This window comes from Dendrobates tinctorius, unplaced genomic scaffold (genome assembly GCF_039654945.1).
Source record: "Dendrobates tinctorius isolate UK_male_01 unplaced genomic scaffold, ASM3965494v1 ptg000070l, whole genome shotgun sequence".
NCBI lineage: Eukaryota > Metazoa > Chordata > Amphibia > Anura > Dendrobatidae > Dendrobates > Dendrobates tinctorius.
In genome coordinates, this window is record NW_027361738.1 from 27,001,575 (window position 1) to 27,025,400 (window position 23,826).

General features: G+C 44.9%; 1 protein-coding gene across 1 annotated transcript in view; it reads left to right on the forward strand.

The window, feature by feature from the left end:
* OXSR1 (oxidative stress responsive kinase 1) overlaps positions 1–23,826 on the forward strand; it is a 149,398-nt gene that overhangs the window by 100,165 nt on the left and 25,407 nt on the right. Inside the window, exons 5-10 of the mRNA XM_073581496.1 lie at positions 9,239–9,294; positions 12,522–12,631; positions 12,873–12,974; positions 13,877–14,010; positions 16,383–16,431; positions 17,567–17,632. Coding sequence (XP_073437597.1) covers positions 9,239–9,294; positions 12,522–12,631; positions 12,873–12,974; positions 13,877–14,010; positions 16,383–16,431; positions 17,567–17,632 — 517 coding nt within the window. The remainder of the gene's footprint in view (positions 1–9,238; positions 9,295–12,521; positions 12,632–12,872; positions 12,975–13,876; positions 14,011–16,382; positions 16,432–17,566; positions 17,633–23,826) is intronic.

The following is a 23,826-nucleotide window of genomic DNA, read 5'->3' on the forward strand; positions in this document are numbered from 1 at the left end:
TTGGACCTAAAGCTCCTAAACAGGTTCATCAGAGTCAAACATTTCAGGATGGAATTTCTCCGTTCTGTTATATCAGCCATGGAGCAGGGAGAGTACTTAGCCTCGATCGACATCCAGGATGCCTACCTGCACGTTCCCATTTTTCCTCCGCATCAAAAGTTTCTTCGGTTTGCCATCAATGGTCGACACTTTCAATTCGCAGCACTCCCATTCGGGATAGCCACCACACCCAGAGTGTTCACAAAGGTAATGGCAATCGTGATGGCCGTCTTACACTCGCGGGGCATAGTCGTCTTGGCATACTTAGACGACCTCTTGGTGAAGGGTCCCTCATTTCGGGCGTGCAAGGAGAATGTCAGCATTACACTGGATACACTCTCCCGCTTAGGTTGGTTGGTCAACAGGAAGAAATCATTTCTGGTCCCAGCTCGGAGGATTGCTTTTCTAGGAATTGTCTTCGATACCTCCCAAGGGTTGGTAATTCTCCCTCAAAACAAAGCCCTAGCGCTCCGACAAGGAGTCCAGAAGCTCCAGCAGCCGGTCCCTCACACCATTCGGTTTGGTTAGAGGATACTAGGGAAGATGGTGGCAGCAATGGAAGCAATTCCGTTTGCTCAATTTCATCTTCGACCCCTACAGCACGCTCTCTTGTCAGCATGGGACAAGAAACCGTTCACTCTCGATCAGCGTTGCCAGCTATCCTCTCAGGTCAGGCAATCACTAGAGTGGTGGACGACCAGATCCTCCCTTCTTCAGGGGAAACCGTTTCCCCCAGACCACTGGCTAGTGGTCACGACAGACGCCAGTCTCCTTGTCTGGGGAGCAGTTTTTCGCCACCACACGGCCCACGGCCGGTGGTCGCAACAGGAAGCTCGTCTCCCGATCAACTTGTTGGAAATACGAGCGATCTGGCAGGCGCTGCAGCATTTCCAGCACCTCCTAGCAGGACGGCCCATTCGGATACAGTCAGACAACGCCACGGCGGTGGCTTATGTAAATCATCAAGGGGACACGCGCAGCACGGCAACCATGCGCGAGATAGCACATGTGCTTCATTGGGCCGAGAAGAACCAGTCGGTAATTTCGGCAGTCTACATCCCAGGCATAGAAAATTGGGCAGCGGACTTCCTCAGCCGACAAGAGGTTGTGGCTTGGGAATGGGCCCTGCACTCCGAGGTCTTCCAGCAAATTTGCCAACGGTGGGGAACACCAGATGTGGATCTGATGGCGTCCAGGATGAACGCCAAGGTGCCTGTGTTCGTCGCTCAATCACGAGACCCACGAGCGTTCGGGGTGGATGCATTGGTCCTACCATGGAACCAGTTTCGCCTTCCATACCTGTTTCCCCCATTGCCATTGCTTCCGAGGGTTGTCAGGAAGATCAAAGCAGAGGGGGTCCCAGCAATTCTGCTGGCACCAGACTGGCCCCGACGGGCGTGGTACGCAGATCTTGTGTGGCTGCTCACCGACGTCCCATGGCGACTGCCAGAGCGTCCAGATCTACTGCACCAGGGACCGATCTTCCACCCGAACTCAGGGGCCCTGTGTTTGACGGCATGGCCGTTGAATCTTGGATTCTAACTCAAGCAGGTTTTGAGCGTAAGGTGGTCGCTACAATGGTTAGCGCCAGGAAACCGACCTCGGCGAGAATTTACCACCACACCTGGAAAGTTTTCTTCACTTGGTGTCGAGAGCGGGGTCGTTCGCCCCTGATATTCTCTATTCCCAGCATCTTGGCCTTTCTTCAATCAGGTCTAGACTCGGGGCTGGCCCCGAGCTCCCTTAGGAGACAGATATCGGCGTTGTCCGTCCTTTTCCAGCGAAAGATTTCTACTAATATGCAGGTAAAGACTTTCATCCAGGGAGTCTCTCATCTAGTACCTCCCTATAAGGCGCCGATGGGCACCTGGGACCTTAACCTGGTCCTGAGTGTTCTGCAGGAAGCGCCTTTTGAGCCGCTACAGCATATTTCCTTATCGTTCCTCTCTTGGAAGGTGGTATTCTTGGTAGCCATTACCTCCGTTAGGCAAGTCTCGGAGTTGGCGGCTCTGTCTTGCCGAGCACCTTTTCTCGCTTTCCACAAGGATAAGGTGGTGCTTAGACCAGCTCCCCCCTTTCTTCCGAAGGTGGTGTCCTCTTTTCACATCAATGAGGATATTGTCTTGCCTTCATTCTGTCCGGCACCGGTGCATCGCGTGGAGAAAGCTCTTCACACCTTAGACCTGGTGAGAGCACTCAGGAGGTACGTGTCGCGGACAGCACCTTTTCGCCAGACGGATACGCTGTTTGTGCTCCCTGAGGGGCGCAGGAGAGGACTTGCGGCCTCAAAAGCGACCATAGCCAGATGGATCCGTTTAACTATTCAGGAGGCCTATCGCATCAGAGGTGCGCCAGTTCCATCAGGGATCAAAGCGCACTCTACTCTGGCAATGGGCGCCTCGGCATCAGGCCTCGGCGGAACAGGTATGCAAGGCAGCGACCTGGTCCAGCCTGCACACATTTACTAAACATTGAACGAAGAGGTGCATGCAGCTTGGATCGGTGAGTCAATCTCCCACCCAGGGACTGCTTTAGGACGTCCCACAGTACCTGTGTCCCCCAGTGAGACGAAGGAGAAACATGGATTTTTGTGAGTACTCACCGTAAAATCCTTTTCTCCGAGACGCTCATTGGGGGACACGGCACCCACCCTATTAGCCAAGTTGGCTCTAGTTTATTTAATGTGTATTTCTTTTGTGAATATCAGGGTGGTTTTTTCTTTGCCAGACATATTGTTTTCGGCATTAAGGCTGATTGTTATTGTTCTCCTACTGCTTTTGCACTAAACTGGCTTCCGCCCGCAATCAGGGCGAGGGTGTATACGGCGGGGGAGGAGCTAACCTTGTGTTGTTGCCTAGTGTCAGCCTCTAGATGGAGGTAGCATACACCCACTGTACCTGTGTCCCCAAATGAGCTTCTCGGAGAAAAGGAATTTACGGTGAGTACTCACAAAAATCCATGTTTTTTAACCCCTTAACGACCAAGCCATTTTGTAGGTTAATGACCAGGCCTTAATTTTGAAATCAGACCACTGTCACTTTATGTGCTTATAACTCTGGAGCACTTCAACGGATCCCACTGATTCTGAGACTGTTTTTCGTGACATATTGTACTTCATGTTAGTGGTAAAATTTCTTCGATATGGCTTGCATTTATTTATGAAAAAATTGTAAATATGGCGAAAATTTTTAAAATTTTGCAATTTTCAAACTTTCAATTTTTATGCCCTCAGAGAGATATGTCACAAAAAATAGTTAACATTTCCCACATGTTTACTTTACATCAGCACAATTTTGGAACCAAAATTTTTTTTTGTTAGGAAGTTATAAGGGTTAAAAGTTGACCAGCGATTTCTCATTTTTACAACAAAATTTACAAAACCATTTTTTTAGGGATCACATCACATTTGAAGTCACTTTGAGGGGTCAATATGTCAGAAAATACCCAAAAGTGACACCATTATAAAAACTGCACCCCTCAAGGTGTTCAAAACCACATTCAAGAAGTGTATTAACCCTTTAGGTACTTCACAAGAATTGAAGCAATGTGGAACGAAAAAAATAACAATTAACTTTTTTTCCCCAAAATTTTTCTTTGGGCACAATTTTTTTTATTTTGTCAAGGGTTTCAGGAGAAAATGAATCAAAATATTTGTTGTGCAATTTCTCCTGAGTACACCGATACCCCATGTGTGGAGGAAGACCAGTCTTTAGGCGAATGGCAGTGTTCAGAAGGAAAGGAGCATCATTTGAGACTTTGCATGTCAAATTGGCTGGAATCGAGAGCGGACGCCATGTCGCGTTTGGAGAGGCCCTGATGTACCTAAACAGTGGAAACCCCCCATAAGTGACCCTATTTTGGAAACTAGACCCCCCGAAGGAACTTATTTATATGTGTGGTGAGCACTTTGAACCCCCAAGGGCTTCACAGAAGGTTATAACATAGAGCCGTAAAATTAAAAAATCATATTTTTTCCACAAAAAATGATCTTTTCATCCCCAATTTTTATTTTCCCAAGGGTAACAGGACCCCAAAAGTTATTGTGCAATTTGTCCTGAGTACGCTGATACCCCATATGTGGGAGTAAACCACTATTTGGGGTTCATGGCAGGGCTCGGAAGGGAAGCAGCGCCATTTGACTTTTTTTTGGCTGGAATTGAGATCGGACGCCATGTCGCGTTTGGAAAGCCCTTGATGTGCCTAAACAGCTCCAGCATTGTAATGTATTATGCCAATGCTGAAAGCAGGTGACACGATGCTGTGAGCATGGTCTCTGCAGCTTTCTGTAGGTAAATGACCCGGAGATTGTCATGACACCTTCGGGTCATCATGGCACAGGTCGGGCCCCGTGATTACATCGCGGGGACGCCTACCTGAGGCAGAGGGAGCCCCCGACCCTCTGCCTCCCCCTCTGAACACTGCGATCGCGTTCAATCGCAGCAGTGAGGGGGTTAACAGCCAGGGGCGGCGGGGGCGCCACTCCTGGATGTCAGTGCAGAAGCTCAGCCACTGCAACGCTGAGCTCCTGCACTGAGATCGGGCAGGAGACGCTGAAATTTCAGCCTCTCCTGCTCGATCGCTGCTGTGTTTAGTCGGTCAGATTGACTGACCAATCACAGTGCTTTGGGTGCAGGGACCGACTGCAAGCATCCCTGCCCCCCCTTGCCGTGCCTGACAGCTGTCAAGACAGCTGTCGGCACTGAACTGAAACTGCGCGTTTACACGCAGTGACAGTTCAAAGGCAGGATGTGCATAGTCCGTCCTGGTGCGGGAAGTTACATCCTGCCATGACGGACTGTGCACGTCCGTAGACATTAAGGGGATAAACTTTTTTTTTTATTGAAAGATTCTACAGGATAAAGTTACAAACATAATATCACAGTATATGGTCAGAATGATAGACAATATAGAACATAGCATATTAGGATAATTTCCATTGTGAAGCATTGCACACTAACATTTTTGGTAATTTTTTTTTTTCCTATCTCACAATCTATTAAAAAAAACAATTAGAAATCTTGGAGTTTTCACGCTGTCCACTGAGACTATTCTGGTCTCCTGTTTTAGGAAATACACATGTATATTAGCAGCAATGAACAGACTCTGACACTATCTTTTGTATTGAAGCATCCAATGAGCGTGTGCAAAGGACATTGTGAAAGCAGGGTCAGCTGTGACATCAACTATTGTGAATAGTGGATCTTGTATTATGAGCTGTGGAGGTGTTACTTGTCACTGTAGTCTTACCTGTGATGGTAATGAGACTGCTGAAAACTCTTTTAGAAATATAATTTTTTTTTAATTATTACAGATCGTGGCATGGAAAAAAAAACTAAAACAAAAACATTTAAGACAGACCCCAGAGTTAAACATATGTCATTTGCTACTCCATTGTAATTGAAAATCAGACATATATGTATGTGTGTGTATATATATATATATATATATATATATATATATATATATATATATATATATATATATATATATATATATATATGTACGGTATATATATATATATATACACACACACACACACACACACACACACACACACACACACACACACACACATATACACATGCACAATAAATATTTTGAGATACACAGTAAAAATAAAATTTAAAAGTTAATATTAAAACAAGGAACAATGAGCGCAATATTGTATTCACAAAGTTGATCATAATGCAGTTCTGTGACTTTGATATATAGAGATTTGGTGAATTATGATGCACGAGAAATAAAATCAGTCGTAAAAAAATAAAGACACATTATGATCAGCCATACCCCATAAAATAAGAATACTGTGTCACCACCTCGGCCTCCACCTCAGGTTGTGATATGTGTTTCGACCATGCTTCATCTGAGGTTCAGAGCTGGAGGGAAGGAGGCGTCTTACATCACAGCAAAGTGTCTCTGATGGGTTAAAGTAAATATTGTAATTACCAAGCAACAGTTGAAAACCATCATGACCACGTGGTCAAACATGTCATGCGATGATGGGCGCCCTCCCCCTCGTAAAAAATTGAAGCAAGCTTGTAAGGAAGGCGCCTTATTAAGGAAGGGAAAAATCCCTATACAAGATAGTACCATATATCTGTGTACCGTGTTAGCCAGTAGATAGACTATTTAGAATTGAGAGTCCTCAGTGGTTGATACCTTTTAATGGCTAGCTGAACAGTTCTAAATATTCTTCTATACAAGATAGTGGATCCAAGAGAGGAGAATTGGTACAGAACATGTGTAGGAGAAGTGAAAAGGAGACAAGTAGGTAATTTTCTGATCATCCATTCCCATTGACTAAAGAATCCCACTGTGCGATCCTCTGCTGTCACTTGTCATGGACGGGGAGGATTAGTCAGCCCATTTGACAATGCTGCATATCCCCTCGCTGAGCACTGATGACATTGCTGAGTCCTGGCGCTTAAAAAGCATTTCTCACTTAATCCTAAAATAACTGGCAGCGTAATCACTACATTGTCCTCAAGTAAGGAGTCCTCTGACATTACACAGTAGTACTGCCCTTGATCAAACTCATATTGTGTTTTTCCAGCATACAACCATTATTGAAGCCAGTACAATACTTTTTCTTGGGACTTTTGCCATGACTTTTCCGTGCAGCGCCGTGAGCCATTCCTTCCTTTCTCACATTTCGTATAGTGTAAAGGACTTGTGTCATAAGGAAATCCTTCGGCCATATGCACTTTTAAGGTTCATGGATGTCATTCCCATGTCCTTCTGATCTCCAAAGGTTAAATAAGATTTTTTTTTTTCTTTTTTTTTTTTTAGGAAAGGCAGCAACCTTAGTAATAGACTATCAATATTAGATTGTGGAGGTCCGACTCTGGACACTCCTGTTGTGCTTGGAATTGTAGCTTTGTCGTCTTCAGAAAAGTTAGTGTGGAGAGTTGGGCTACCCACTGTTCTAAAAATGATGGTCTATGCTAAGGATAGGATTGCAATTTTTGAAAACAAGGTAACCCCTTCAACCGAAATAAAAAAGAGAAAAGCTGCAGCTGCATCCCCCTCCTCCCTCTCATCTGTTTTGTTTCCATCATTATACACAAGACAGACTGTAAGGACTGAGAAGGTTTCTGAACCTTTACATCGAGCCTGAACACAGAAAAAGGAAAGTGTTGAAGCCTCTTTCTCCAAATATTGCTTTATGTATTCATCTCTGTATAATTACGGTATACACAAATTCGTTTCTGTTGTCTGTTCACGACCAACTAGACCAATCTGCACCAAATGTATCATATAGGAAAATCAGACACTACTCAAAGCTTTAGACAGAGTATCAGCTCCCTTGGATCCACCATACTCGAGAAATTCGCTAAAGTAACAGAAAACAGAAGCAAATATTAATTTTACAGCCAAACCACTGGACTAATCCTGCTCAAATTTGCGTCATAGATAAATCAGACACATTAAGATTTTTTTTATATTGGGTTGCCGCTTTTTAGGCCTACCGGTTTAGAGATTTAGACCTAAAAACTTAGACAAACACTAATAATAATTTACAGCCAATCTGCTTCACTTTTGCCACATAGGTAAATTAGGAGCTTCAGAAAGGTTTTACACCAGGTTTCAGCTCTCTAACCTATTTGCCAAAAAAGTAATTCAAAAGTATTCTTGGGATATTCGCCAAAAAACGGAGCATGAAAGTAAATTTGAATTTACAGTTAATTGACCTGACCAGTTATCCCTAAATTTGACATATAGGTAAATTGGGAAATGGGTTTTAAGCCAAGATTCAGCTCTACCTTCGACCTACTGTTCTTGAGATATTTGCCAAAAAAACGGAACACAAACGCAACCCTTAATTCACATCCAAATTAAGGGATGAATTTGCCTCAAATTTGCCACTTGGGTAAATCAGGCATTTCTGAAATATTTATATCAGGTTTCAACTCTCTAGGCCTAACCTTCTTGAGATTGAGGGGCATGGAATAGAGCGCAGACAAATAGGGTATATTACACCCAAAATTAATTTACTAAGTATATAAAATCGTATATATGCATAGTAAATCAATATTATAAGTAGGGTGTTGTTATATCATGTGGGGGACATGTCCTATGAATAAGCAAATCAGATCTAATACGGGCGAGAGACACCCCCTGATGAAGACAGAGCGAAACATGCATTGCGGCAGCGGGTACAAGTAAGCGCTTGACTTTTTTGATATTTTCTGTTTGACGGCAAATATTTGCCAAGCAATGGAACACACAAGCAAATGTTAATTTACGACTAAGCAGCTGAACCAACTTGTTCCAAATATGCCACATCAGCAAATTAGGCACTTTGCCAGACTTTACACGGGGATTCCCATCTCTAGGACCTCCTGTTTCTTGAGATAATTGCCAAAAAATTGAATACGAAAGCCATTTTTAATTTATGGCCAATCTGCTCCCTATTTGGCATACAGGTAATTCGGGCTCTACTAAGGGTTCTAAACCGGGTTTTACCTCTCAAAAACTACTTGAGATATTAATAAAAAATGGAAGACCAACGCAAAGAAAGTTCTCAATCAAACACAAACAGTTAAACCAAATACACCCGTGCAAAGCCGAATTCTTCTACTAGTAGGTTATAATTTTTTTATTTTTATTTTTTTTTTTACCTTTTAAAGAATTATTCTCATCTGCTTAGATGAATATCTGCAATTGGTGCTAGTAAAAACAAGCAATTTAGTAATTTACCTCCTATTAAAATTTGCAACCGGTCTTGAAATATTAACATATTTGTGTGTGTACAGCTCATTACTGCTATCTAGCTTGTAAGCACTGCTCTGGGATTAGGAGGTAACTGCACTCCAGTGACTCATGGCCAGCTTCAAAACAGTGCTTACAAGCTCAATAGAGAAGAGCTTGTAAGTTCTGCGCGTGTTCTGCTGTCTAGCAGCGGTGAGCGGTCTCCAAGGCCACAAGCTGTAGGCAAAAGACAATATCCATTTCTAAATATGGGAATAACCCTTTCTAAACTATCACCATCCGGCTGACCAGTGATGTGCGTACATCCCAGATAAGGGATTGCTACGGTTTATTAAAATTGAAAAATGAATCCATTTCTAAATGAAGGCTAATTAGTTTTTGTAAGCAATTTTACATCTATAAATGAAATGTGGGGTCCCTGTGAAGGCCCATTTATGTCCAGACCCCGTATCCTTCCTATCTCATGGTACTTTGTATTTGCCCGCAGGGATGTTAAAGCTGGTAACATACTCTTGGGTGAAGATGGCTCTGTGCAAATAGCAGGTAACTTTTCTGTATATTATTATATACTCGTATGTCAGGATGGACGGGGGAATTATGCGATCGTCCATATCCTCATCAATCTCCATGTCCTCAACTGATCAAAGGTGGAAGTGGAAGCCCTGCAGATTTTTTGAGCAATGGTGGAAAAAACAGTCAAGTTCAGTGATACATACCCAGTTGGTTGAAGGGGAATAATTTTGGAACATAAAGGCTAGGACGAAAGAAAAGTAGGCTTCCAGAATCGGTGCCGCAGCAGCAGTTAGTGGAGGTACTCTGCTTACACGTAATCCAATGACTGATCGTCTCCAATTCTAAGCGTTTCCATAGTCCACATAATATTCTGCAGTTTAGTGCACATTGTCATTATATAACCACATAGAGCATACCTCCCATGTGCTCAGCATGTTTCATCCTCCTTATAGAAACCAGTCCATAAATATTTTTTCCCCCTAAATCTGTGTATATATGTATGTAATGTGAGTTTATTAATATACTCGCCTACCGCCTCTTTCTCCGGGATCCAGCGCTGTTCTGCTCTTCTCATTGACATCACCGCCATTCAGATTAGCGTACTCATTCTATGCTCTGTTTGTGAGTCAGAAATGTCTTTTTTCAATGCAAGCCCCATAGACTTAAGATTTAGAAGCCACTTCTGGGTGCTGCAGAGCGCGGCGTGACCTGGAGAGTGTGCAGAGCGCGGCGTGACCTGGAGAGTGTGCAGAGCGCGGCGTGACCTGGAGAGTGTGCAGAGCGCGGCGTGACCTGGAGAGTGTGCAGAGAGCGCGGCGTGACCTGGAGAGTGTGCAGAGAGCTCGGAGTGACCTGGAGAGTCTGCAGAGAGCGCGGCGTGACCTGGAGAGTCTGCAGAGAGCGCGGCGTGACCTGGAGAGTCTGCAGAGAGCGCGGCGTGACCTGGAGAGTCTGCAGAGAGCGCGGCGTGACCTGGAGAGTCTGCAGAGAGCGCGGCGTGACCTGGAGAGTCTGCAGAGAGCGCGGCGTGACCTGGAGAGTCTGCAGAGAGCGCGGCGTGACCTGGAGAGTCTGCAGAGAGCGCGGCGTGACCTGGAGAGTGTGCAGAGCGCGGCGTGACCTGGAGAGTGTGCAGAGCGCGGCGTGACCTGGAGAGTGTGCAGAGAGCTCGGCGTGACCTGGAGTCTGCAGAGAGCGCGGCGTGGCCTGGAGAGTGTGCAGAGCACGGCGTGACCTGGAGAGTGTGCAGAGCACGGCGTGACCTGGAGAGTGTGCAGAGAGCTCGGCGTGACCTGGAGAGTGTGCAGAGAGCTCGGCGTGACCTGGAGAGTGTGCAGAGAGCTCGGCGTGACCTGGAGAGTGTGCAGAGCACGGGGTGACCTGGAGAGTGTGCAGAGCACGGCGTGACCTGGAGAGTGTGCAGAGCACGGCGTGACCTGGAGAGTGTGCAGAGCACGGCGTGACCTGGAGAGTGTGCAGAGCACGGCGTGACCTGGAGAGTGTGCAGAGCACGGCGTGACCTGGAGAGTGTGCAGAGCACGGCGTGACCTGGAGAGTGTGCAGAGCGCGGCGTGACCTGGAGAGTCTGGAGAGAGCGTGGCGTGACCTGGAGAGCCACCACTCCAGTGCTGAAATAAGAGAACACAGCAGTGGCGCTTTAAGAAATTCTGCATTAATTATGTATAATAAATTTGAAATTATTTGTGCCTTTAAATAAGCACTTCTCATAATTTATTATGTATACGGCTATACTGCACTTATCCTGCAGAGCTGGACTACGAATGTTATCAGCCACATCCACACAGTGCCCCAGGAGGTGACAGGTACATAGCTATGATCAGAGTATTGCGCTGCACACAAAAAGCAGAACAACAGGCTAAAGATCTGTGTCTCCCCAGTGTATCTGCACCGGTGTTATCTGTTACATCACTATTGATCCTAAATAGCTTATGTATTTATTGTGATAGCCAACATGTTGTGACTAAAGAGCCTGTAGTGTAAACCCTGCCTGCAGTCAGTCACAGTTTAGTGTACATGCTGTCACCAGTCAGTCCATAGTCTAGTGTAAAAGCTGCCGCCAGTCAGACAACAGTCTGGTGTAAACGCTGCTGCCAGTCAGTCCAGACTAGTGTACATGCTGCTGTCTCTCAATTCACAGTCCACTGTAAAAGCTTCCGCCAGTCAGTCCATAGTCTAGTGTAAAAGCTGCCGCCCGTCAGTCCATAGTCTAGTGTAAAAGCTGCTGCCAGTCAGTCCATAGTCTAGTGTAAAAGCTGCCGCCAGTCAGTCCATAGTCTAGTGTAAAAGCTGCCGCCAGTCAGTCCATAGTCTAGTGTAAAAGCTGCCGCCAGTCAGTCCATAGTCTAGTGCAAAAGCTTCCGCCAGTCAGTCCATAGTCTAGTGTAAAAGCTTCCGCCAGTCAGTCCATAGTCTAGTGTAAAAGCTGCCGCCAGTCAGTCCATAGTCTGGTGTAAAAGCTGCTGCCAGTCAGTCCATAGTCTAGTGTAAAAGCTTCCGCCAGTCAGTCCATAGTCTGGTGTAAAAGCTGCTGCCAGTCAGTCCATAGTCTGGTGTAAAAGCTGCCGCCAGTCAGTCCATAGTCTAGTGTAAAAGCTGCCGCCAGTCAGTCCATAGTCTGGTGTAAAAGCTGCTGCCAGTCAGTCCATAGTCTGGTGTAAAAGCTGCCGCCAGTCAGTCCATAGTCTGGTGTAAAAGCTGCTGCCAGTCAGTCCATAGTCTGGTGTAAAAGCTGCTGCCAGTCAGTCCATAGTCTGGTGTAAAAGCTGCTGCCAGTCAGTCCATAGTCTGGTGTAAAAGCTGCCACCAGTCAGTCCATAGTCTGGTGTAAAAGCTGCCGCCAGTCAGTCCATAGTCTGGTGTAAAAGCTGCTGCCAGTCAGTCCATGGTCTAGTGTAAAAGCTGCTGCCAGTCAGTCCATAGTCTGGTGTAAAAGCTGCTGCCAGTCAGTCCAATCTAGTGTAAACTTTGCTGCCTGTCAGCACAAGCACGTGTAAGTGCTAACACATTTGGCTCTCCTAAATATTACACCTGGTGCACTCCTCATAATACTGTATGCAGTATGTAACGTGCAGCCCTTCAAGGAAAGGTGAGGCTCCTGGAAAGTCTTATATATGTTACCTCTGTCTCCTACTTTCTGATCTGTTTCATACCTGTGCGGATATATTGTGAACCTAATCCTATATAATAACTCCAATAACGCCAGACGTTATCTCATAGAACCTGCTTTGATTTTGCAGATTTTGGCGTCAGCGCGTTTCTAGCCACAGGAGGTGACATCACCAGGAATAAAGTCAGAAAGACGTTTGTGGGCACGCCTTGCTGGATGGCCCCTGAGGTTATGGAGCAGGTAAAGTAGCTAATTGTTATTAGGATTATTACTAGCGTCTGTGTAGTAGCTGGTGGTTACTTTTTTATTTTTATTAACCCATGGGATGTGATGGGTGCTTGATTTTCAGGATTATCTGATGTTAAAGAAATTTCACTGTAGCCCCTGAAGATAATGCACCATACGTCGTTTATATGGACCATATCTGTGCTTCTGGATGGAGACACTGGTGGCTTGACATTAATTTTTTTGTGTTTTTTAGGTGAGGGGATATGATTTTAAGGCAGACATCTGGAGTTTTGGAATCACAGCTATTGAATTGGCTACTGGAGCAGCTCCATATCATAAATACCCTCCAATGAAGGTATACGTCGTATCCTGTTTATCGTTATTTTGATTCATATTTAAAATGAAAAGATCTTTCTATGCAGATATAAGAATAGCCCGATCTACCTGACAAAGAGTCACCTATCAGATCATGTTCAGTAGATGTGGCCGGAGAGCACACAGACAACTAGTGTGATCGTCAGGTCAATATGGCTCCGCGGGAAGTCCCAGAGTCACTGTTTATCTATACCAAACAGGTCAATCCTTGGGCAAGTTTACAGAGTGATATACCTGCAATAGTAAATTCCAATGAAAAAGAAAGAATCATTGTTTTTCGGAAGTTCAAAAAGTCATGGTCTCTTGGAGTACTTTCCAAACACCTGCCACCACGTCTGGGGTGTGAATGATGCAAGACATGTAGTTCTGTACAAAATTTTTGGCAGGGGTGGAAAACATGCTGCAAAAAAATGAAGAAACCTTTCAAAACTAGAAGTGCTGATAGTTTATTTTATCAATTAACAAAATGCAAAGTTAATGAACCAAGGAGAAATCTAAATCAAATCAACATTTGATATGACCGCCCTTTGCCTTCACAACTGCATCAAAGAATCGATTCTTCTTGGTACTTGCACTTAGTTTTTAAGTGAACTCGGCAGGAAGGTTTTTCCAAACATCTTGGGGAGCTAACCACAGATGTTCTGTGGATGGTGCTTGTGTAAATCTTTCTGTGTCTTCATGTAATAATAGACAGACTATTAGTTTTTTTCCGTTGATATACATGATACATGGATGCTTTCAGATATTTTGATACATCTTTCACTTACAGGACCTCTTCTTTTGCTTTTCTTTTGCTGGTTTTTAACATGTAAATTGATTGCCACTACTGACCCTTCATGCTGATGTATGTGTGGGGTTTGTTCTGTCTCCATCGTATGACAGGTATTAATGCTGACACTCCAGAATGACCCTCCGACTCTAGAGACTGGTGTCCAGGATAAGGAGATGCTGAAGAAGTATGGGAAATCCTTTAGGAAGATGATTTCTTCGTGCCTTCAAAAAGACCCAGAGAAAAGGTAACAACTGACTGGAATGAGGGGAAAGAACCCGTGAAACGGCTGTCTGCAAACGGGAGCCTTTTTCTTTTGATCAAGACTTTGGTTTACTGATATCCTATGGCCGATGTATATGAGCCGATATTCAGTTTATATAAGAAAAAAACATATAAGAAAAAAAATCCGGCACTCCCAAATGCAAAAAGAAGTTCCTTTTTATTTTTCACAGCTTAATAATCCACATGATGTACATTCAATAACGTTTCGGTCTCTATAATGGACCTTCTTCAGACATGTGGAGCTGTGAGGATCGCCACGTGCAGGAAAACATGCGCTGTCAGTTGTATGCTGCCATAATAAGAAGTGCGCACTTCTTATTATGGCAGCATACAACTGACAGCGCATGTTTAATGTTAAAAGTTAAGCTGTGAAAAATAAAAAGGAACTTCTTTTTGCATTTGGGAGTGCCGGATTTTTTTTCTTATATGATTTATTGGGACTGGTATCCTGTTCTGAGCACCCCTTATCTAATTATCGGAGTGACGTGTCTTTTTGTTATACGATATTCAGTTTATAGGGACGCCTGTTCCCAAATTATCTGCAAGCGTAAGCATTCCTCTGATCACCCAACAGACGTACAAAACACTAATTTATTGGGTGCACGGTTTTTAACTAGCAACCTGTGGCCTTCAGCCACATGGAAAACTCGGGCCGGGAATGAAACGGACTGCAACACGACCATCTGCAGTCTGTTTCGAGCACAAAGACCAGAGCAGGTTTTCCCTAAATCTGCCTTGGACAACCACATGTCAAAGACCTATACTCACTTTATATTATTAAATGAAGATAATAATAACAAATAATTTGTGTTTGCAATCATTTTCAGGAAGAAACTGAGTATTATCTGACAGAATTGCAGGGGTGTCAATACTTTTGGCCACAACTGTACATAACGTGCAGCACAGATACATCTCATCTATGACCCCACAGCACTGGTCACTACTGAGCATTTATATAAAGTGCAGCACAGATTCATCTCATCTATGACTCCACAGCACTGGTCACTACTGAGCATGTGCATAAAGTGGAGCACAGATTCATCTCATCTATGACCCCACAGCACTGGTCACTACTGAGCATGTGCATAAAGTGCAGCACAGATTCATCTCATCTACGACTCCACAGCACTGGTCACTACTGAGCATGTACATAAAGCGCAGCACAGATTCATCTCATCTATGTCCCCACAGCACTGGTCACTACTGAGCATGTGCATAAAGTGCAGCATAGATTCATCTCAACTATGACTCCACAGCACTGGTCACTACTGAGCATGTACATAAAGCGCAGCACAGATTCATCTCATCTATGACCCCACAGCACTGGTCACTACTGAGCATGTGCATAAAGTGCAGCACAGATTCATCTCATCTATGATTCCACAGCACTGGTCACTACTGAGCATGTACATAAAGTGCAGCACAGATTCATCTCATCTATGACCCCACAGCACTGGTCACTACTGAGCATGTACATAAAGTGCAGCACAGATTCATCTCATCTATGACCCCACAGCACTGGTCACTGCTGAGCATGTACATAAAGTGCAGCACAGATTCATCTCATCTACATCTCCACAGCACTGGTCACTACTGAGCATGTGCATAAAGTGCAGCACAGATTCATCTCATCTACATCTCCACAGCACTGATCACTACTGAGCATGTGCATAAAGTGCAGCACAGATTCATCTCATCTATGACTCCACAGCACTGGTCACTACTGAGTAGGCCCCATTTGTTGTGACACATACGTGATGACACAAGGGCCTACTAATCAAAAGAGGTGCTGGGGATGTCGTCGGTAGTGCGAGGTAAGCCGTGCCCTGGCCCGATGGCCACAGGTGACTGACATGGCTGCCATACCAGGGTCCTGGGATTTTTTTTGCTCTACTCGAATATTAATGGCAAGGTGTAGAGCTCGAGAAAAGCGGCACTCCCCACTGGGGAATCGATGACGGGCAGACACATCCCGGCCGGTGTGAGCCGGGAGAAGCATGTGCTCAGCTGTGGCTCATTTTTATTTTATGCTCTGCTTGTCATCCGTGCCCGAATATAGTTGCCTTTCCCATATACACCAGTGGTGAGTGCCGCTCTTCTCAAACTCTACACCTTGCTGTTAATAATTGAAGCTATCCTTAAGCTGACTACCGCATGATCTGGTGATTGGGTCCTAATAATTTTCGGCTAACCCTGTCTTCCCTAGGCCAGCGTTTCAGCTCTCTGGAGCAGTGAAATGTTACCATTCACCTTGATTCCCGGTACTAGACCCTGGCACCACTGACCTCTAGTCTCACATATGGTTTCTGTAAGAGTACTTCTTGCTTTTTCTAGGCCAACAGCAGCAGAACTTCTGAAGCACAAGTTCTTCCAGAAAGCAAAGGTGCGTAATGTGTTTATATAGAGGAAGAATCTGCGGATCGTTCAGCTGGAAGCATGAAGCTATAATTACCCCGACCTGTGAACAGACTGAGATTTGCTTTTATTTCATCCAATCTGACAGCATCGCCATATTCACCGAGGATGATCTGTTTATTACAGCAGGAATTCCGGCTCTTGCGATATGTCTTGCTTTGTGTGAAGCGACCATACATTACCATATTTTTCATTTTGCCAGCTTACTCGTTTGTGCTTATTATTAACTCTTTAAGGACCTTGCCTTTTTTTCATTTTCATATTGTCATTTTTTTTCCTCCCCTTGTTTCCAAGACTCTTTTATATATTCCTGACTATTTAGCTGTGTGGGGAGTTTTGTATGAAACCGTTCACTTCACCATATAATACAATGAAAAATGGAAAGTGTTGAAAAATTGTAGAAAAAAAAAAAAAAAAAAAAAGCTCAACACAGTTCCTGTTTTTTTTTGTTTTGTTTTGTGGGGTGGGGGGGAGTGTGATTTCCGATCTGTACAGCAACACGAATACAAGGTTGGCATAGTTTTTCTTCTCCCTGCCCCAACATTTTAGAGGTTAGAGAAAATTTGGTTTATGTCACCATTTTCTGAGACCAGTAACTTTTTTTTTTTAGTATTTTGGTATGGGCTTGTGTTTTTTTTCACATGGTAAGCTGTCATATTTATTGGTACTATTTTGGGGGTAAATATGATGTTTTGATCACTTTTTGGGGAGGTTTTTCGAGGGAGATGCAGTAACCGAAAAATGGCAATTCTGACGGTTCCACTTTTTTTTCCCATTTATCATTAATTTACGTTTTCATAGATCTAACTTTGAAGGTCACAGGAATATGTTTGTTTTTTTAATAACTACGGTACTTTTTTTTTGCATGAAAGAAATAAGGGAGAATTGCTTTTTTTTTTGCCTTTTTCTTTTCTACCCCACACCCCAAGAAAAAAAACAAAACCCTACATATATAGAGCAAACTGTGTAGTCTCAGGAGTTTTCAGAAGGGAGGTCATTCCTGAAATTATGTTACTGAGACCTTGGGTTACAAAGTGCTTATTCTTCTTGCAGTGTATTACATTCACCAGTGTGATCTCTGATCCATTGTTCCCCCTCTACAGAACAAAGAGTTCTTACATGAGAAGTTGCTCCAGAAGGCCCCCAGCATCACGGAGAGAGCAAAAAAGGTGAGAGCCTTCACGGCAAAATTTAAAGTCTAACTGAATTCACTTTTTACCCTTCGCCACGACAGCACCCACTGGAGGTATCGGATCCGCCCCATTTGGAACAGGAAACCCTACAGGAAAGATAAAAGGGGGCGGTCCGCCTTTCCTCCTCAGTTTTGGTTTCCTGTTCCAAACGGAGCCACGATATCCTTCAGGAAAGAATACCTGGGCCAGGCATGCCGCCTGTGCAGTCTCCTTGGGAACGGCAGGGGCTGCGGTCCAGAAGCAGCGTCGGGGGAGATTCCGTTAGACGGCTCCCCCCTCGTCTGGTGAGCGAAGGGTGATGACGGGGTCCGGGGAGGGCCGCCTCGTCTCACCCAGGAGAGCGCCGGCAGGCACCGGGACGCACCGCTGCTGGGAGCGGTAAGAGCGCCAGTGGCGCAGAAGAAAAAAAAAAAAAAAAAAAAGAGGATGGAGCTCTCTTTTTCAATGGAGGCGCCAGCGGCGGTGGCGGTGCATGGAGATGGGGACCGCGTGGAGAGCGGAGGCCGCGCGGTAAAGCGGCGTGGTAGCCGGCCGGCGCACAGTCTCCTGCCCCCCCGGAAGTAATGGTTGAACTTCCGGGGCGGGATGGCTGAGAGAGCGTCGGGCATGCGCACGGTGATCCCAGGGAGGAGGAGCAACTTCCGGGGGGACGGCAAAAAAAAAAAAAAAAAAGAGGAGCAGGTTATTTAAACAGCGGCGCAGCTGACCGGCGATGCAGCAATGTCGTCCCCAACGGAAGCACACGCTCCAGCGGGGGATTCTGCAGGAGGTAGCTCCACCAGGGACCGCAACACCTGCCGCAGGACTGAAGCAGGAGAATCAAGGCCTAGGACGTCTCAGCCATCTGATCCGGTAATATAAGGCTTCACTGGGTGAGTGTGCAAAGTATATACTCTGCCTACTAAGCTGACCTCTCCTACCCCCCCCCCCCCCCGCCTTGGTGTCCCCCTCTAGACCAAGAAAAAGGATAAATCCAAGCATAAAGAATGTGCGCTATGCTCGGAACCTCTCCCTGACTCCTACCCTAAGAAGCTCTGTAAACAGTGCACCAGAGAGACAAAGCAAGGGACCGCATTGTCGACAAAGGACATTAGAGCTATAATCAGGGAGGAGATACAGGCTATTAACCGCGCCAAAACTCCCTCAGAGACTGGCAGCAAAAAGCAGTTAACCCTCAGCTCAGAGTCAGAGGAAGAAGGGGGGTTAATCTCTGATTCCTCACTAACATCCTCGTCATCATCAGACATGGAGGGACAGTCATGTTTCCCCCTAGATAGTGTGGACAACCTAGTCAAGTCGGTGAGAAGCACTATGGGGTGTGAGGAACCAAGGGGTGCCCAAACCGCACAGGACATAATGTTTGCGGGATTGGCGGAAAAGAAAAGGAGAGCGTTCCCGGTAATACCGGCAATTAAGGCCCTAATAAAGAGGGAATGGGAAAAAAATGACCAAAGAAGTTTTCTCCCATCAGCCTCAAAAAGAAAGTATCCTTTTAGCGATGAGGAGCTATTAAAATGGACCAAAGTGCCAAAAGTGCATGCCGTTATATCCTCTACTTCGAGACAATCAGCTATTCCGGTAGAGGACGCAGGCTTGTTGGCAGACCCGTTAGACCGCAAGGCGGAATCATCATTGAAGAGGTCTTGGTAGTCTACCACGGGTATATTTAAGCCAGCGGTAGCCAGCACATGCACCACTAGATCTATGCTCGTGTGGTTGGACCAGCTCGATCAACAAATCGAGCAAAAGGTGTCCAGAGAAAAATTAAGGGCCGCTATCCCATTAATAAGGGGGGCAGCTGCCTTTATGGCTGATGCGTCGGCAGACACTCTACGGCTGGCAGCAAGATCAGCAGCTCTAGTGAACAACGCCAGAAGGGCGTTGTGGATGAAGAGCTGGAAGGGGGACGCGCAATCAAAGGCTAAGATCTGTGCAACCCCGTGTGAGGGAGAACCTTTAAGAGGCGACCGTTTGGAAGAAGGAGGCAAACGGAAAGACCAAATAGATGGGCCACAAAAGAAGAGAAACAAAAGGGTACCATGTTCAGGGGTCCAACGTTCCGAAGGGAAAATAGAAATTAAAGAATCAGACCCACCTGTAGGGGGTAGATTACGATTCTTTTATCCAAAATGGGAACAAATATCCTCAAACCCATGGATCTTGAGTATTATTAAAGAAGGAATGAAAATAGAATTCCTTCAAAATCCTTATGATTTCTTTGTCCTAACCCGCCTTAACTCTATGGCCCAACAAAAGGCCCTCGAAGAAGAGATTCGGAGCCTACTATGCAAAGGGGTTTTAGTAGAGGTCCCAGAGGGACAGGAAGGTAGAGGTTTCTACTCTCCCTTATTTTTAATTTCCAAACCAGATGGTACATTTAGAACAATTATTAATTTAAGGAGGCTTAATACGTTTATTAAAAATGATAAGTTTAAGATGGAATCAATCAGATCCACCATAAAGCTTCTCTTTCCAAATTGTGTGATGGCGGGGATTGACTTAAAAGATGCTTATTATCATCTTCCTATCCATAATAGATACCAAAAATATCTAAGGGTCGCAGTGGTATTCGATGGCAAGGTCCGTCATTTTCAATACACAGCCATGCCTTTCGGCCTCTCAACAGCACCAAGAATCTTCACCAAGGTGATGGCAGAGGTGATGGCCTATGTTCGTCAAAAAGATACTTTAATCGTACCTTACTTAGACGACTTCCTAATAGACTCCTTCAGACATTTGATAAAATCCACAATCATAGACACTAACAGGAGACAAGCATCCAACATCAGTGCCCAGGAGAGAAAGGCCATACAGTCTTTAAAAACCAACAAAGAAATCATCATTAAACCTGCTGACAAGGGAGGTGCAATAGTCATGATGAATACGTCAGACTACATGAAGGAAGCAAACAGGCAACTTATGGACACATGCTACTATAGAAAATTGGAGTCGGATCCTACACAGGACTATTACAAGGAACTAAACAAGTTGGTTTCTTGTCTGCCTGACCAGTCCATAAGAGCTGGCGATGACCTGATACCAGAGACTCCAAGAATAGGGACATTCTACATGCTTCCCAAAATCCACAAATCTGGAAATCCAGGAAGACCAATTATTTCATGTGTGGGCACCCTCACTGAGCAGGTATCTGGATGGGTAGAGGGTATTCTTAAACCACTGGTGAAGGATACATCCAGCTACATTCAGGACACAACTGACCTATTGAATAAACTAGCAGCAATAGGTCCTCTACCAGAAGGAACCATCCTGGCCACCATGGATGTGGAATCTTTGTACTCTAATATCCCACACCAAGATGGTTTACATGCCTGCAAATTCTTCATGGAAAACACAGGGACTGATGCTGATGCCGTGGTGAAACTTATAAAATTCATCCTCACCCACAATTACTTTGAATTTGACAACAGGATCTATCTACAGGAGACTGGCACAGCTATGGGAAGTAAAATGGCTCCACAGTATGCAAATCTTTTCATGGCCAAGCTTGAAAGCGATTTTTTGTCCTCATGCCCCATCAGGCCCCTGGCCTACTACCGCTTCATTGATGATATTTTAATCATCTGGACGAAGTCTGAGCAACAGCTAAAGACGTTCCACGAACAGTTTAATCAATTTCATCCCACCATCAATTTAACACTCAACTACTCCAGTACCGAGATTAATTTTTTGGACACCATCATTAAGCTAAAAAACAATGAAATAGAGACATCCCTGTATCAGAAGCCAATCGACCGTCCAACATACCTTAAATGGGACAGTTTCCATCCAAAACACATAAAGAACTCTATTATCTATAGCCAAGCCATCAGATACAATCGTATATGTTCCAACCCCATGGATAGAGACAAACACCTTGGTCGCCTCAAAAAAACCTTTTTGAATCAGGGTTACCATCCAAGAACAATTGAAAACCAAATTACAAGAGCCACCAGATTGTCAAGGAATCACCTGCTACATTACAAAGCTAAAGAAGAAAATAACCGAGTGCCTCTAGTAGTCACCTACAACCCAAATCTGGAGGTGCTAAGGGGAGCTGCACGGAAATTACAACCTTTACTACAAAAAGATGCCCGATTAAAATCAATTTTTCCAGACCCCCCACTGCTGTGTTTTAGGCAGCCCCCAAATTTAAGAAGCATCATTGTCAGAAGCTCCCTGTCCTCTCCAACAGCTGCAGGAACCTTTCCTTGCAACCAGAAAAAATGTAAAACCTGTCCATTTATAATGACCACGGACAAGATAAAGATCCCCAACTCACATCAGGACTACAAGATCCCAGGTACTTTCACCTGCATTACATCTAATGTGGTGTACTTAATTATTTGTACTAAATGTCCAACTGGGGGTCTGTATGTGGGGGAGACAGGGCAAAAGCTTAGAACAAGGATGAATGCTCATCGTCACACAATAAGAGAAAAAAGAATGGATCTACCTGTGGCAAAACATTTCTGTATCCCTGATCACAGCAGCATGGATATGAAATTACTGGTATTGAAAGGTAACTTCACATCTCAGAGAGAGAGACGAGTTTGGGAGTACAAATTTATGACGAACTTTGACACTCTCAGTGCTGGAATGAATGTGTCGCATGGATTTATGTCTTTTTACATCAATTAAGGAATTTCCTTTTAAAACCTTGCAGGGCAACACAGAACTAGACCCCAATCAGAGGACCATAAAACATCCAGACTCCTTATCTATGAACTGGTCCAATGTTTATATTTATGTTTCTCCCTCTCCCATATTGATAGTTCTGCTTCACGTCACTTGTCTTATCTATTGCATTTTTTCTAGGCTGTATTGTGCATAAATATGTGACTTCAGATTTTGTATTAGTCTAGCCTGATGAAGAGACCTGAGTAGTCTCGAAAGCTTGCAATGTATTACCATCTTTTCAGTTAGCCATTAAAAGGTATCAACTACTGAGGACTCTCAATCCTGAATATTTTTCTTCCTAATAATCGGGAACTCAGATACCCAATGTACCGAAAGAGTGGCTGATGCAATCTCGTCTTTGCAGGACCTAGGCTGGATCATCAATATACAGAAGTCCAGGCTCGTTCCGCAATCCCTCCAGATGTTTTTGGGGTTCCAATTGAACTCCATAACCCAGAAATGTCTACTTCCGCAGGTAAAGATTGCACTAACAAAAGAGAAAGTAGAGGCAGCCATAGATAGACCACGCATGTCTCTGAGAGGGGCAATGTCGCTATTGGGGTCGCTAGATTCCTGTGCCCCTGCAGTCCGGTGGGCCCATTTTCATGTCCGCAAACTCCAGCATCAGATCCTCCAGGAGGAGAGGCGACATGGTGGTCACCTCGAGAGCAAGATAACTCTAACGCAGGAGGTCTTGACTTCTCTGGAATGGTGGTTAGAGGATGACCATCTATCCTCGGGAGTCCCATGGGTCATAGTACCATCTAGTATCCTAACCACCGACGCTAGCCCCCAAGGCTGGGGAGCCCATATGGGGAATAGCTTTTGTCAAAGAAGATGGAATAGAGAGGAAAGAGAATACTCGTCTAATTTAAAAGAACTGACAGCAGTATACTATGCTCTACATTATTTCCTTCCACAGCTCCAACAGAAACATGTCAGGATCCTGTCGGACAACACCACCACAGTGGCCTACATAAACAGACAAGGAGGTACTCGATCAGAGACTCTGATGTCTTCTGCGGCAAGAATCTTAGACTTAGCCGAAAGCAATTTGTTGTCCCTCTCAGCTCTTCATATCAGAGGAGAGGACAATCAAGAAGCAGATTTCTTAAGCCGACACACACTTCGGCAAGGGGAGTGGTGCCTCAATCACCAAATCTTCCAGAATATAGTAGCTCTATGGGGGCATCCTCAAGTGGACCTCTTTGCCACAAGGGAAAACAGACAAACAAAAACCTTTGCTTCCCTGTCTCCAGCAGATCACCCAGACATACTGGATGCCCTCCAGGCCCCATGGAGATTCAAGCTGGCATACGCCTTCCCTCCATTGATTCTCCTGCCACAAGTGATTCAGAAAATCAGAGAGGAAAAGGCGAGAGTAATCCTGATAGCACCTTTCTGGCCCAAGAGACCGTGGTTCTCGTGGCTACGAATTATGTCAGTGACAGATCCTTGGGTTCTTCCCTCAAACCCCAACCTACTCTCCCAAG